We start from the raw sequence: 16,358 nt of genomic DNA on the forward strand, positions 1-16,358 counted from the left end.
GCTGCCCAGTCCCCTCCTCCGGCCCAGCCTCCCGCGGGCCCCGGCGCCCCCGCTCCCCCCATACCCGGGCCCGCACCCGCACCTGCCGCTGCTCCGGGCAGGGGTGGGCACGTGGCTTGGCAGGGGCTGCTTCACCCCGGAGCCGGGGTCGCTCCCTTCTTCCCTCCTCGACCCAGAGCAGCTGGCACAGCTCCCCCCGGGGGCCGCCCCGACCCTCGCGGCCCTCCGGGCCTCCCCCTGCGCTGCTCGGGCTGTGCGAAATGGCTCCTTTCTCCTAGGCCACAGATCCTAGTTGCAAGTCAGCAGCTGCCCTAATTGTGCGCCCCCCGTGTAAATACAGGTGCTGGAGCTGGCCAGGGAGGGATCCCGGTGTCTATCTCCCACTCCCATCTTCTCTCCAAAGCCTGTCCCCTTGTAAAGAGCTGCGAGCTGTCTTAGGCCCTCAGGCCGCAGGACTGGAACCCAAACACCCCACTGTTGCTTTTTTCACGCAGTTTGAATAAGAAGAAATGATATAAAGAAGGTTGGACATGGTTTAAAATCTGTCAAACGCTGGGTCACTCGCCTGCACATGAGGGTGCTGTGTGGCTCCAAGCCCCTGTACTGCAGGGGTCTGTCCCTGTGGAGCTCTGTTGGCTTCCAGAGGGCTCCTTGCGGGTGCTGACAGCCACATCCAGATGTGTTACTTAACGGTGCACCAAAGGGGGACAAAGGAGGTACCTATTGAGCACTGGTGTTAGGGATACAACCTCTGAATTAGAGCTTCCTAGACCTTAAATGCTGGAGGCTACAAGTGAGGAAGAGTGGAAAAAAGCCCTGGTCATACGCAGTTCACTCACCCTTCTGGCATCCACTCCCTGCCACTGGGTGACACGGGATACCTATGGTCTGCCGCAGTAAATGGCAATTCTTATGTTTTTACGAGATTGCTTAGCGCACAGTCAATTGATACAGACCCTTGTTTTCAACGCCATATAGTTTCTTGCATGTTGTATTTTTTTCAGAAGTGGATCTTTCATATTGTATATATTTTTTTTCATAGATGAAAATGAAGTGGAGAGACCAGAAGAAGAAAAGGCCAGGTGAGTGTGAGAACTGTGAACATGGAAACGTAGATGTGCAAAAATGATGCTTGTTTCAAATTCACACTTAGTTCTTGTGAAATTTCAGCCACTTGAATGTCTAATGCTGGTGCGTTAGAAATTTTCCTTCGCATAATTTATGCAATCTGCTGTCTGATGACCCTTGTAACTAAATGGTTTTACTGAAAAAATTGTGACAGACAATTGAGCGTTACTGTGAAAGTTCATTTTTATTTGTTTTTAATTGCAGAGATAACTCTGTGGAATGGATCAACATATAGAATCATGGGTCTGAAAAGGACATCAGGGTTTATCTGGTCCAATCCCCTGCACAAATGCAGCAGGTGCTCTAAACATTCCCAGAAAATTGCTTATTCAGTCTCTTCTTGAAAACTTCCAATGAAGGAGATTCCAGTTTTCTTGGCAACTTGTTTCATTGCCTATTGTTCTCATAGTTCAGAAACTTTTTCAAAGGTTTAATTTGTCATACTGGAGTTTAAAACCCATTTCTACGTTATTGATATTACTTTATTGTTTAGGAGTCCCAGTCATGGGTTAGAACCCTACAATGCCTGGCACTGTAAAAGCGTAGAATACAAAGACAGTCTTGCTTCAAGCAGCTTACACCGTGAGCAGTAGGAAAGATAGAGGAAGATGGGGAAGCACTAGAAAACAGTGAAACAAGGTCAATCATTTTGTTAAGCTGTAGAAATAGTTTATTTTCAGCATGCCATTACCACCTCTTTTGGTAAACATTACAGTAAAGGAGAGTTATAAGATTGGATATGAAGGGCAATGAGATGGTTTTTTTTGGTTGTGCCCCTTGTGGAAGAAATCAAACTTCGCGTTGTGGTTGAATCAGAACTGACAGAGCCAGCTTTTCTTTATTGAGGGCTATACTGTGATTACAGGGAGAATTCCACACAGCAAGGGGAATCACTCACTTGTCTGTTTTAAAGGAATCCTCCTCCTCCCTAAGTTTCTAAGCATTTTTATATTTAAGACAGATAAAGAGAAAAAAAATACGACCTTGAAGAAACTAAAACAAACATACTTAATTGGACACCTGTGCACAGAGTAATAATGTAGGAATTTTTTTTATCTCAAAACATATAACTGAAATAAGCAGTATTAGCACTTCTGGTCTCTGTCTGTATTTCTAGTCAAAAAGGCCAAAAGCCTGACTAAATTCCCTTTAACACCCTGCAAGGCACAAGGAGCATCATGGCAAAAAGTATGAAGGTGCTTGCTTGAAAATCTTAAGAAGTATGTGCCAGAGGTTGACATCATGGACTCACTGGAGATAGGAGTTAGCCTTTCAGTGTTGAATGAGAAATGATAGAGAGGATAGGGTTAGGCTGTAAAGACGAGCCAACATTTTTGAAGAGTTGATGAAGGGGGAGCCAGTAGAGAGAGGTGACCTGGGCAAGAGAATTAATTGGGACAGGGGTGTAAAACTCACCTGGCCTTGCTTGCTAGATCAGTGGTTCGTAAGTCAGATGAATGGTGAGGGGCAAACCCCAAAAGTCAGATCCTGCCATGCTCCTGTGCTCCCACCCCACCCTCATTCTGAATCAGCATGTAAAGCACCTGCTCTGGCCAGTCTGGGACTGCACATTGTGCCCATGTGGAGCTTGTTTAGGATGCACACCAAATGTGGTACCCGCTCCAGCCAGTCTGAGACCCACACTGCACCTGGTGCCTTCCCCAGAGCACAGCACAGTTCCCAGATTGGCTACAGCAGTCATCATGTGCTGAACATGTCCTGCATGCAGGGCCAGTCTGGTGCATGCAGCATGTCAGTCAACACCAGAGCCAGGTCACTACTGGGGCCAAATCTGACCCATACTCCTGAACTACGAAAATTATCAACATGTTAAGTTTGGATATTTCTGGGACTAGAGATTATTTTTGTCGTACTCAAAGAGAAGACTAAGTATAATCAAGATGTGGGAGGATGAGAGCCTTGAAAATAATTTTAGCTGCATAGAAAAATAGTAAAGGTGCTATCATAGAGCTATTCTGCAGAAAGAAGCTGCAAGACTTGAGTCCCTGGCATATGTCCACTTAAACATGTGCTGAGACCTGAAGAATTTTGTCCTGCATCCCCAAAACCACGCGTCCTGTCATGCCAGATGTTCAAGATCTGCCATGAAAGGACACATGATTTTTGGAATCTGGGATAAAATCCTTCTGATCCTGTTGTGTACCCAGAGCCTTTAAGGCCACTCAGCAGTGCCTGACATTAGGGACTTCTCTGGGCTGCATGGCCAACTTCAAATGTCCCAGCATGCAGAAGCCAGTGGGTACCCCCATGCTTGCAAATTTAAAGCCAGTTGTGCAATCTGACATAGATCTGCATGGTGCAGCTTTAAATGTCCTGTGTCTAAGGAGACAGTGGGATAACTGCATTCTATTAAGCTTAAAGTCCTACCACGCAGCCCGGGATTGGGTTGCATTGTGCAGCCTTACCATGCCCCAAATTCATGTGAAGTACAATGTAAACCAGCCCTGGGATGTTCAGTGATACATGTGGAACATCTTTGTGGGAGCTAGGCTGCTTTACAGTATGATAAATTGTTTGAACATGTGGTTTGTTACAGTATCATTTGATTAACACCTTAATTGTGCAATAAGTGCAGCATCTGTTTGGGGCCTTAAACATTGCATGGATGTGAGGGTGCAGAGAGGGTATCTATTTGAAGATGTGTCTGAGGTTGCAACTCAAAGTAACAGACATTGTGGTGATGCTGTCCACACTGATAGAAAATGAAGGCCAAAGTAAACAGTTGTGTTACTTCGGGCACCTAGTGCTGCAAAATGAAGGAGAATGCCACATAGTGGATCACTGTGGGAGGCGTATCTACTGAAAATTTGCTAAGTAGGTGCAACATTTCAGTAGAGAAGCTATAGTGAAGTGCATGAATGGTGTGTGCCCCCAGCGGCTGGTAGGGCATGGCTGCAGTGGCCGCAGCAGCAGTGAGCGGGGAGCTCTTGCAGACACCGCTGGCACTGTTGAGGTAGGACGGGGGTAGCGAGTGCTGACCATGGGTCAGTGACCACCGGCAGTTGCCACAGGCAGCGGCAGCCAGGGGTGAGCAGGGACTGCCGGTGGCGGGGTGGCAAGTGATGACTGCCCGCAGGTGCTGCCAGCAGTGTCGGTGGCAGCTTTTTGCAGGGGGTGCACGTGCACCCCCTACATATTGCCCCGGTGAAGTGAACATATCACTCAGTTTTCCGTGTGTGCAGCTGCATTTTCAGTGCAGGTAAATACATGTGCTGTGAGCAAATAAAAGGCATGAGAATGATAAATATGGTATTAAAAAATAATTTAAAAATTAGCCTACAGCTATCCATTTTTATCAGTTTTTGTTGGTGTTTTTTCTTCATTTGATATTCATGAGCTTGTTCCTAAAGTAAGATTTGACATCTTTTAAAGGTAACTTTCACATCTTAGACCCTCAGTACAATTATCTGGTTTATTAATCTTGCTGCTGTTGATTTTACTTCCACAAATCATCCAGACAAGGGTTTCACAAGCTAATTTGGTTAAAGACTTGATCAGTTTTATGGAAGGGAGTTTTCTTGCAGTAGTAGGGGACTGAACTTTCTGACTCAGGAGGCAGAGACTCTTGTGACAAAGTTGTATGTTCCTAACTGCATTAAAGGATTAATTTTGTTAGGGTTGGATGCAGCTTCTGAAAGGAAACGCTGAAAGAATTCTCTGATACGGATTTAACTTTTGTGCAATGAAAAAAATATCTTTGTGCTCATTGAAACTGATTTCTGTGGCAAATACATTTTGTGTTTAGTTATTAAAGATTGCTAGACTAGTTGCCTGTCATATCTGTAAATGATTCAGGCTTTGTAGTAAAGTAATGATTAAAATCACAACAGATATTTTATTCTCTTAATGTATGTTAGCTGCATGGCAATTAAAATCATCATCTGCTACAAGAAGTGAGACAGTTTACAGTAGCTACTGGTCAGCAGTACACCAAAAGGCTAATTGAAGTCCCTGCTGGCCCCGGTTCCCCCACCCTCTGTCCGGTCCTCAGCCCAGCTTCAAAATCATGGCGGTGCTCCCCAACACTCTTGGAGCACTCTGATTGGCTGTTTCCATCAGCCAGCCAGAGTGCGAATAAAGCATTATGGACAGAGAGACAGACTTAGGCTTTTTTAGATGCTGCTGTGCAGTAACAGCGAGGTACTGCACAGTAGCGTTGCCGTCACGGTTTGTGCCTGGAATCACTACTGCACCATAGCGTTTCTTGTTAACATGCCCTCTGTGTAACAAATTATTCTCTCGCCCTAGAATGGCTTCCATCGAGTCATGGATGAGACACTGTGGAGAAGGTTACTAATACTGTAACAGATCTATTCTTGAGATTCTAGCACCATTCATAAGCATTCAACTGGATGATTTACTTGAATGCCATTAGCTAGTCCAGGGATGGGCAATTATTTCAGGAGGAGGGTTGCTTACTGAGTTTTGACAAGCTATCAAGGGCCACATGACAGGCAGCCAGGGGCAAATATTCATTTTCTAAATCTTTAAGGGGCCCCATGTGCCAGATAGAATGGCCTGGCAGGCCGCATCCAGCTCACAGGCCACATTTTGCCCACTCCTGAGCTAATCTATCATTTTGGTGGGCAGTAATGTGAAATGCTCAGGTTTGAATACCTGGATTAAGTTCAGTCCTGATTACAAACTGGTGCAACTCTTATTGAAACTAGTGAAAGTTAGGACTGAATTTGTATTCCAGTATCTAGCTGTTCATCCAAGGAGAAGATGGGATTATAGAACGTAGTTTTAAGGGGTCTTTATATAACGACAGTCTCTCTTTCAGCTGTCAAATGCATGTTGATCTTACAGTGTTTATGAAGCAACAGTGTCAATACAGCTTTGGAAAATAGGTTGAGTAACTGAAATATTTCCTGTGTTAGAAGCAGTAGTATAAAGTATTGACTAGTCAGTGGTTTAACTTTTATTAATTTCATAGTGTCATAATAACTTAAAACAATTGTTTTGAAACTGGTAAACTTTACACATCAGTTTACAGCAGTTTTAAAGACTAAATGAATGTTTTGTCTAAAATAGCTAATACTGCTTCACTGGATAGAAGGATGATTGGATTGAATTTTTTCAAAGCAGTCTTGGGAATTTAAAGATAATCTTTTTATCAGTGTTAATGGAAGATGCATCTAGCTTGAAAAAATTCTGTCCTTGCCTATTGGGTGCTTTTAATTGGATTGGCTCAAGAGCCTCTTGTGTATCAGTGTCCTCATGCTTAAAAATGGTGTTGGGAGTGCTTTAGTTAAATCACCCCCACTGCCATTTTTAAGCATGGGGATGCTGATGCATGAGACTCTGGAATCTGTTGGAACATGGGAATTACCACGTTCCAGCAGACTCAATTAATCGAGTAATTAGAGCACGTCAGAGCAGTCTTGCTACTCATGTATAGGTGCCTAGAAGCCCCAGTCCTGCTCCCATTCTACTTGATAGAAAAGCTCTGTTTGGCTTCAGTAGGAGCAGGATGCAAACATGATGCTACTTGTAAATCCTCAGTGGGCATCTAGTTAACAGAGTTTGTCTCACCTTAGAATACTGTTCAGGTGATGTTAGGTGATCACATAGAAATTCCTCATTTGGCAGGTATATAAAAAACAGCTGAGTGCTTAGTTATGTTTCAAAATGCTGCATCATCAATGCTCTTTCACTGTTAATGTAAAGACATACATGAGTAACTAGTTTACATTTTCTATTTTAAGTGCTCCAGCTCCTTCTGGAAAAGAAGAGGAGACTGCTGAAAATGGTGTAGTGAAAACGGTAATTTTAAATACATATTACAAATTATTGGGCAATCTGTTTTGCTTCACTTGGGATAACAATAAATTGATGAAAAGCTTTAGTTTAGTGACTTATTTTACACTTTTGCTTACTATTTTTCATTTGTTTACTAATTTTACTTTTGGTTTCACCTGATAAGAATCAGAACCTGCTCTTACCATATTTCTTGCATTATTGGACACTTTCTTTTTAGCAGCTGCTTTTTTGGGAAAAGGCATATCTTGAAGGCTAGCAACATGGTAATTTAGGAACTGCAGAACTTAAAAGCCTGACTTCTACAATATATGCATGTAGGGGACCTAATCGTATCAGAATCGTGCCAGATTACTTTGTATAGTCTTTCCCAGAAGACTCTTAATAATACTAAAAGCATGACTCTGTATTTTTATGGAAGTTCCACAGATTCATTTTTGGAGAGACTTTATCTTTTAAAATGGGTCTTAACGATAGCTAATTAGTATTTAAAAATGTTCTGTGGTTGTAAGGTGAAAAAATCATGTAAGCACTAAAAGCTTTGTGGCTGTTTCTCACTGTCAGTAGGTGGTATTCTTAATATTTTTTGGATACAGAGAGGTAACTAGCTACTATTTTAAATTGGAGCATTAATGCTGACATTCAGTATTTAATTTCTGATGCTTTCTGGCCCCCGCCCTTCCAGTCTGTCTTCAGGCAATTAGGCATTTTACATCTGTATCTTTTTTACAGAAGACAGTATAAACATGTGATTTTACATTAAAGAAAATAAGTTGCAAAATAGAAGAATAAGAATTATCTACATAAAGTTCCTGCAGCAACCCCAAAAGTGTGCATAATGTTATAACTACTAGACTAACAGAAATAGAAAAGGCTAACTTTATTTATGGACTGTTGATAATACTCAATCCATTAAGTTATTCAACATGTAATATTCATGTGGCAAAAGACAGAAAATTGTACTTTATTTAATAAAATGTTAGACTTGCTGAAAAATGTATCTAAATGTTGTTTGAACCAGTCTTTTATTTATTTATATGTGTATGTAGTATATAATTTCTGCATGCGCATGTGTGTGTATGTGTAAATGCATGTATGTATGTATATATCACTCTCAGTATTTAATTTGTCACAGATGTATAATTAAAATGCTGAGAACATCGTCTTGCTTATCTTTGTTCTTCCCATAATAAGGAGGTGATAGTAGAGATGAAGTATTATGAAATGGGTAGAAGGGAAAGATCTTGAGTAGTCGAAACCAATTTTTTTCTCTTTTTTTCCTTTCATTAAATTTTACAAAACCAGATGATATTCACGATGCCTAAATTGGATTGACCCTGTACATCCAAATGTTAGCAAGCATTGCTGTCTCAGTAGCTGAGCTTGTCTTTTTATTTAGAGCCCTTTGATGTTAAGGGATACATGCCATCTTTAAGAAAACAAGTGTTACATTAAGTTAATCTGTATTTGTTCTTCCATCAGAGATACTGAGATTAATATCTGGGTCTAAGATATTTACCTTTGCAAATATTTAATTGCACCTTTTCTTTAAGCAACATTTATTCTTGTTGCAGAAGGTAACAGTGGCTGAGGATGACAGTGATAGTGACAGCGATGATGATGAGGATGATGTTCAAGTTACCATAGGAGATATTAAAACAGGAGCTCCCCAATATAGGTAAGATATTTTTGGATGTTGAGGGAAACATTTAAGGTCCCAGAATATTAATTTACACCTTATAGCAAGTATGTAATTTGAAATAAGCAACTTTTAATTTATTCTTAGTATGCTTCTATTTAGCTGTTTAGCCTTTCCCCACCTATTTACATTTTAAATGTGAATGATTTATCAAATTGATCTGAAAATAGGTGCAAGGAAGAGCCATCACTGGGTTACATTTTCAGTTTCAATTTTTGAACAACAAACAATTGCACTGTAGGAACATGTGGAAGCTGAAAGTTTTAATTCAACTAAAAATGATATAATTTTTATAATTGAATTACAAAATGTTTTTAGATTCATGTTTATATTATGATGACACTTCCTTTGGAGACTGGAAAGCGTTAGATGCAAAGAACATTTGTCATGTTTTTCTTTCCTCAGCCTGGTTTCCATTGGACAAGTTTCATATTAAAAAGTTAATAGTTGGCATTCTTATAGATGTTCTTAGAGAGATCTAATGAGCTGATCAAATTCCCTGTCTGTAGGCATAGTCTCTCGAGGTCAGGGTTCAAGCATGCTATTGTGCTGTGAAAGAGAGTTTGTGTTGTTGCTCTTTGTCCTGTATTTTTTCTTCAACTGAGAAACAGGACTTCATTTTCATTTTCTGTTAACAGCAACTTTCACGTTCATTTAAAATTATGGAGTATTACTTTCCAAGTGAGTTGTGTTTATTGAAAACATTCTGAAGCAAAAGGTCCACTATAGAGTTGCTTCAGCAATCTGAATGCATTTATGCCCAGAAAGAATAGACCTGGAAGGATTTAATGCCATATTGCTGCTTGGCATACAAGCCTGGGATATATACATTATTATAGTCTTAACTAGAGATCTGTTACATTCTGGGTGCATCTACATGTGTGCTTTACTGTAGAGTTGACTAAAATCGGCGTTTCTCAGCCTGTGGGTTGTGACCCAAAAGTGGGTCGCAAGAATATTTCAAAGGGTTGTGAGTACGTGTTAGAAAAATGCATGAAAACACAGGTTTCCCCTTGCAGGCTGGCAGTGTTCCAGCCTGCAAGGGGCTGCTTGGGGCATGGCCAGCATGCAGCCAGGCAGGGTCATTGGAGGAACCCCAGCAGCTGGATGCAAGTAAGTGCATGTTGAGCAGGGGTTGGAAGGCCAGGGCTTAGAGACAGTTGGGGGGGAGGAGGAAGGGGGCAGGTGCCTACCAGTACTGGAGGAAGGTGGCTGGGTGCTGAGGCTGCAGGGGGGCCGGGGGGAAGCACCTGCCCTTTCAGTGGGGGAAGGGGCAGGGGGAAGCTGCATGGCTGAGCTGGCAACACCAGGGCTGGTGCCCATGCTTATGGGGGCAGGGTGGCCATGAGACACTGCTCAGGGGTCAGGAGGGGCTGTGATGAGGCTGCCTGGCACAACGCAAGAGCCCTAGCCCAGGGCAGGTGTGCCACAGGCCTCCCCTTCTTCCTCCAGCCTGTGCCAGGCCAGACTCGCTCCACTGCCGCCTGCATGAGCCAGAGCCACCACAGCCACTGCACTCCTGCCTGAGTAGGACGGGGGCAGCTGGGGGCCCCCTTTTGATAGGGTTGGGGTGGCAGGGGGCTGTGGTTTGGGAGTGAGGGGCCCCAGCATGGCCTGGGGGGGCAGGGGACTGTGGGTAAGGCACTGGCAGAGGCAGGGGGGTTTGTGTCGGGACAAGCCATCAATCTTGGCAAATGGGTCCTGGTACAGAAAAGGTTGAGAATCACTGGGCTAATTAACTCTGCAGTAAAGCATCACTGTACACGTGTGCTGGTATTAGAGCACAGTGAATTAATTAACTCTGCTATAAGATAGTACTGTCCATACTGCAGAGTAATTAAGTGCAATGAAACACGTTTAGATGGTGACTGAGGCTGGCTGGAGCATGGGGGTGCTAAAGTGAGAGGGCTGTCTGCTGCCTAGCAAGATGGCTCCACACTTTCAGTACTCTCATGCCCCAGCCAGCCCCTCTACCACCCTCTGCCACTGCCCGAAGCTTGAGGCTGACTCCCTGAACCTGCTGCCAGCCTGGGGCTGCTCTGCCTCAGCTCAAAGTGTTGCTGTCTTGGGCGTATATGTAGCATGGGGAGTCAGAAGAAAAATACTACCATTTTAGTTTTGTATTATTGTTGTGCAAATTAGTTTTATTTAGAGACAGAACTAGAATTGCAAGGAAGTTTTAAGGTGAATTGTACCCGTCCTGTCACTTAGCATGACGGTTAGTTACCTCCATCATGTGTATGGTCAAATGCTATACCTGTACAGGCAAGACATATTTTGCACACATTCATATGGAACTTTGTTCTAAATGATGGCTCTAATTCTGGACATTTTCAAGTGATGGCTTTCTGCACACACCATGTGGGCCAAGTATAAGACTCGGGGGCAGCACCAGGGATCAGATAAGAGGGTTCTGTAGGTCAAATCTGGCCTACAGGCCTTATCTCTGGCACCCCCCAATGTAAAGCGTTCTCCTACCCTAATCCCAGGAGATCCTTTGTATGTCTAAATAAGACATTTAATTTTTAATTATTCTTTTGGTCTAATCCATTCTTTGGACTCTCACGGCCATTACTTTTTGACTCGGGAAGAGCGACTGAGATGCACATCACAACTAGTCATTAGTTGGAAGAGTTACTGAGCATGGAGAGGTATACCTTCTTATTCCCAGAATGAGCTGTTTATTTGTACAGTGTCACCCATTTGGAGAGTTAGAGTTTTGCAATGGCAGTCAGGCTTGGGTCTATTTCTTGCTTCTGGCTATAGGGAACTCTCATTTTTAAGAATTTTCTCTATCTAACTAAGTTTTGCTAATTTCTTAAAGCTATGGAACAGCACCTGTGAATCTCAACATTAAGACAGGAGGGCGAGTTTATGGATCTTCTGGTAAGAAAATTAATGCGTTATGTTAATGGAAACTGTAACAAATGCAGTAATCTCTTTTAGTGGCATGTGTTCTGTGCTTTTAGTTACAGATTTCTTGTATTAAGTTTAATGGAATTAAGACATGTTAGTGAATTAGAAAAATATAAGATATTTAGGACTCTTAAGCCTGTCTGTCTGTTTTATTAATTCCATCTTAGGTTCAGAATTAGGGTGATTTGGATTATAATCTCTAGTCGTATTATGTATTATTTATTAGTAGAATTTAAGGTAAATATAGTTTTTACGCTGACGTTCTACTGTAAAATAAGTTGGTTTGTACTACTATATAGGTACCCAAAGGAATAAGTCGTACTATTTTGGGTAACTTTGTGTTAATGATTCTTTCTCAGCCCTCCAAAAAACTTTTTCCATCAGCAGTAAGTGAGGTATAATTACCTAACATAGTATAAATTAACAAGATTCATACATAACAAGGGTCTTATGATGTTTTACTGTTGTCCTCTTTTGCCAAATGGCAGAAAACTTGGGAGAAGAGACCTGCCTCATGCATGCCTATAAAGTAATTGTATATCTGGTCTTAATCATGAAAAAGTTAGTTCCATGGCAGAAATAAGTCTATTAGAGCCTGAGGTTCAGAGTGCTGGGTCACTCAGCTCTGGGGGCAGAGAAACAGGCCAAGACGGATCTTCGTTTTAACAATAGCAACTTTGAATTATTGATTCTAAGAAATGAATTGTTGGTGCATTTGCATAAAGTTATTCCATTTCATAATCAAAAATACTATTTATATCTGAGCTTTGGGTCAAGTTTTAAAAGGACTATGGGAGGTTCAAGTGTAGTGTAAAGGTTTGCTGTCATTTTAGGGAGGCGGCAGGGCACAAGATGGACATATGTGGAAGCCATATTGGCCACATGTAGGAAATATATGACTCAGTTACAAGTCTGCTAAAGGTGTATCGATACATTGGTCCGATAGTGGATTGGCATTGATATAAAGAAAATTTCTGTATTGGAAATCGACCTGATGTGGCGAGTAATTTTTCCGATAAATGCCCGTGTGTGGATGCAGCTACAGCGCAGCACGTAGGCAGGGAGGAGCACAGCCAGCAGTGTGGAGACCTGCGTGCAGCTTGTAAGTCTGGTGTGGTGGAGGAGGAAGGGGCATGGGAGAGCAGATCAAGGCCCCCACCATCAAGGGATGGTGTGGGGTTGGGGCTGGGGCAGGGGCTGCCCAACCAAGGCTGGGGCAGATGCAGGATGGAGGTGTGGCTCATAGGGGGGTGGGGCGCAGTTCCCACCGCTGTGCACAGCTCATCCATCTCTCATCTGGCAGCTCCCGCCACTGCTCCCACTAGTCATCCAGGAGGGCATGGGGGGGGGCTGCTGCCTCCCCCCATGTCCTGGAGGAACAGTGGGAGCCACCAGATGAGCACTAGAAGAGCCATGTGCAGCAGCGGGAGCTGCCTCCCCTTGACAAAGCCACGCTTCCATCCCACCCCAGCCCACAGCTGCATCCCACCCCATTCTGCATGGATCTGGGGGGCACAGGCCCCCCCAGACGAGCTGCTTGCAGCTCTGTCCCATGCCCCGCCTGCCCCAGCCCCAGCCCCATTCACTCTGTCACCGCAAGGGTCTTGATCTGCCACCCTCCCTCCTTCCCTCTCCTTCCACCACACCAGATGTACCAGCTTACCAAGCTAAAGAGCGGCATATCGGAAATTGGATCAGTATTGGCCAATATGTCTCCTTAAAATTTATCAGCTATTTGCACAGGCTCCAAAAATCTCTATTGGTGCACCCTTAAAGTCTACAAGTAGACAGATTTTAATGTTTTAGAGGGTAAACAACTTTGTGGACTAGCTGGATAAATCTATGCAAAGGGAGACGGGGGACTTTGTTACCCATTGAAAACCCACCCTAAATTTGAACTACTGTTCAAATAAACTCAGATGTATAAAACTACACTTGTGTGTATTTGCTGAACGCTAATTAAATGGTTTACTCATGTAGTGTCTGAGGTTGTGTATGGCTTCATTGCTGACTATTGCCTCAACAATTTGAAAAAGAACTTACCTGTAGCAGGATATCTGTTTACTTGCATAGTTCTGTGCTGTGTCCACAGCACTGCAGTTGTTCTCTCTCAGCCCTCTCCCTTTCTATGCTTCCCAGGCTTGTAATTATTTTCTGTCTGCTTCCAGCTGGGCTGCAGCCCCCGAGGCATGCAGCCTGCTACATATCCTCCCTGCCTCTCCCCAGGTTATGGGCCTGCGACAGGTTGGAGATTCTGCCTGTCTCAGGCTCTGGCCTCAGCTTTTTTGGCTTTAGACCATAGCCATTGCCTACCTTGTGCATTAGATGCTCTTGTTTCAATCCCAGCCCCCTTGGCATCCCTTGCCAGGCTGAAGCTGCTCTCATCTCTGTTCAGCCCCGCTGGCGTTCTTTGCTTAGGGCGAAGCTGTTCTTGGGCACTGGCCAGGCCACAGTTGTCACCTTCCTCGGGCCTTAGCTGTTCTTGTTTCAGTCCCAGCCCCCCACAGCGTCTTTTGCCCAGGTTGAGGCTGCTTTCAGCTCTGTTGAGTTCCCCCAGCTCCTGGTGTCCCTAGCTCAGGGACGAACTTCAGACCACCTCTGTTGCCTTTCTCATGCAGGCTTTGGCCCTCTTGGCTGCTGTCCTTGGCGGCAGCTCAGATGCCCACCTGTTCCCCCCACTTTGGTACCACTGTGGCTTAGGCCTTGCCCTTGGCAAGGCTTTCTAATGTGCCCCTCTGGCACCCTGTGACTTCCTCCTCCCCTATTAGTCATGGTCATTCCTCCAGTGTTGAAGTTCATGTTAGAATATAAACAAAACTTAAGCCCGCTGGTTGTTACAACTAAGTGAAACACTGTTTTTGGACTAAAGCCCAACCCAGCCCAGGTTGGGGCCTCACTCAGACCATCATTCCTTTTAGTTCTCCCTGCTCCATGACCCTGGTCTTATCTGCCTCTTACCCACAGTTCTCAGGGCAGGTCAGGTATCAGTCAGTTGCGCTTCTGCAGCCATCTTGCTCAGGAGCTCCTCTCCCTGATGCCTGCATGGTCAGACTGACTGCCCTGCCCCTTCCAGTCAGGTGACTCCCCAGCCACCCTCAGGGCTTCCTTCCAAGCCCAAGTCCTTACCCCAAAGTTCCTTAGGTTCCAAGGTGGTAGTAACCCTGCCCAGACCTTTGGTTGGCAGTCTCTCTATCCTCATGGGTCTGCCCCACAATAGTTGTCCATTAAATATGGTGATTGCTTGATAGGCTCCCATGGGATGTTTGGAGTTAACTTTTCCTATATCTCGGCTTTTCCCCTTCATATTCTTCCATATATCAGCATTTTTGCAGTTTCTGCCAACTGGAACAGCTGTTTCAGTCTCTTCCAGCTGACCTGGAAGCACAGATTACTCGCAAACATGCTGGACCTGAGGCTGTCAGTCCTCATGTCATCTGGCTTCAGTTCCTGTGGATGTTTTCCCCCCAAACAATCTCTCATTTTTTCCCTCCAGAAGTCCCACAGCTCTTTTTATTTTACAAGGGGGTCCACTCTGAATGTGAGAATTCCAGAATTCAGTCCAGGGGCATGGCCTTGTCTTATGTCCACAACACCCACACTTGAAACCACCCCTAATCCCTTTGGGCAGCCTACCTTTTGGCCTTGGGGTTCAATTATTTATTTTCTCCTGGCCTGAGCCCAGGCCTGGACTCGGGTCTCTGGAGTTGGGCTGTCTGCTTTCTGGTAGGCCCTGCTTTTCTCTTGCCCTGAGTCCACCCTGTTGGATGCAGGCTTGGACTCTTGGTACTCAGTTGGATGGACCTGGCCCATTTGTTGTTTCCTCTGTGGTCTTTTCCCTGTCTCTCAACCCCACAATACCCCCTCAGGGTATTTTTTCATCTCCCTCATGTTTGGCTTCAGTGGACTCTACTACTGCCCTCTTTTCTCCAGGGTGTCTCTCCTATGGAGGCTGTCCCTGAAAAAAGAATTCTCTGCCATTCATCCCTCTCTCGCTCACCTCCAGTAGTACTACCTAAATTGCTTGGGGTTTCTGTGACCCTTTCCTATGGATGTGGTCTTGTTGAGGATCTTCTCTCAGGTCTTGGTCCTCCACCAGATTGGCTGCTTCCCTATCTCGCTTAAAAGGACTTGGGTTCTCTGCTCATTGTTGTGGAACTGGATGACCTCACTTTAGCCCTTTCCAACTGCTTCTAAGTGCAGGGCTTGGCTTTTTAAGGTTGCCACCTCTGTCTCTCCTCTTGCAGACATGGCACTCAGTCTCCACCTGCTTTGCTAGTTTCTGTGTCTCCTCTTGAGAAATCTCACACTGGGCAGCAAGTCTGGCCAACCCCTTTCTCAGTTTTCAAGCTCCTGTTTGTGCTTAGCCTCTATTTCCCCCAATGTGAGGTCAAGACACTCCAGTAAACAGGTACCTCTACTCTGCTTTCCCTCTGGCATCTTCATGCTGGAGTTCACTTTAAAGTCTACCTTCTCTACCACACGTAGTGGAATATCTGTTTACTTGCAAGGTCTAAATTTTCCTGTGTACCTTTGCCTCAGAGGAAACACCATGTGCATAAACCAGCAATCTGGCATCAAGCAAAGACATAGTCAAACGAAGGGGTAACTTTCAACTTAGGGTCTTTTCCCAGACCCTTAGAGGATGATTGCAGCTCTGTCCTGTTTCCTCACCACCCCAATGGCCCATCTCTCCTTCTGGAGAGGGAGTTCCCTGGCTCACTGCAGCAACCTTTATCTTCGCAGCCCTTCTTATAACCCTCAAACCTTCTCATCTTTTTCCAGACCCTGGAAAAGTCCCTGGCTTGGTGTTGCAGCTACTCCCCTCCTCTCCCTC

The 16,358-nt window shown here is 44.4% G+C and overlaps 1 protein-coding gene across 1 annotated transcript in view; it reads left to right on the forward strand.

Annotated features, from left to right (window-relative positions):
- The window catches only part of FIP1L1 (factor interacting with PAPOLA and CPSF1), a 76,842-nt gene that overhangs the window by 635 nt on the left and 59,849 nt on the right, over positions 1–16,358 (forward strand). The window contains exons 2-5 of the mRNA XM_019525862.1: positions 979–1,082; positions 6,858–6,915; positions 8,484–8,587; positions 11,433–11,494. Coding sequence (XP_019381407.1) covers positions 979–1,082; positions 6,858–6,915; positions 8,484–8,587; positions 11,433–11,494 — 328 coding nt within the window. The remainder of the gene's footprint in view (positions 1–978; positions 1,083–6,857; positions 6,916–8,483; positions 8,588–11,432; positions 11,495–16,358) is intronic.

The sequence above is a fragment of the Gavialis gangeticus genome, unplaced genomic scaffold, assembly GCF_001723915.1.
Source record: "Gavialis gangeticus isolate Ggan-Ray unplaced genomic scaffold, GavGan_comp1, whole genome shotgun sequence".
NCBI lineage: Eukaryota > Metazoa > Chordata > Crocodylia > Gavialidae > Gavialis > Gavialis gangeticus.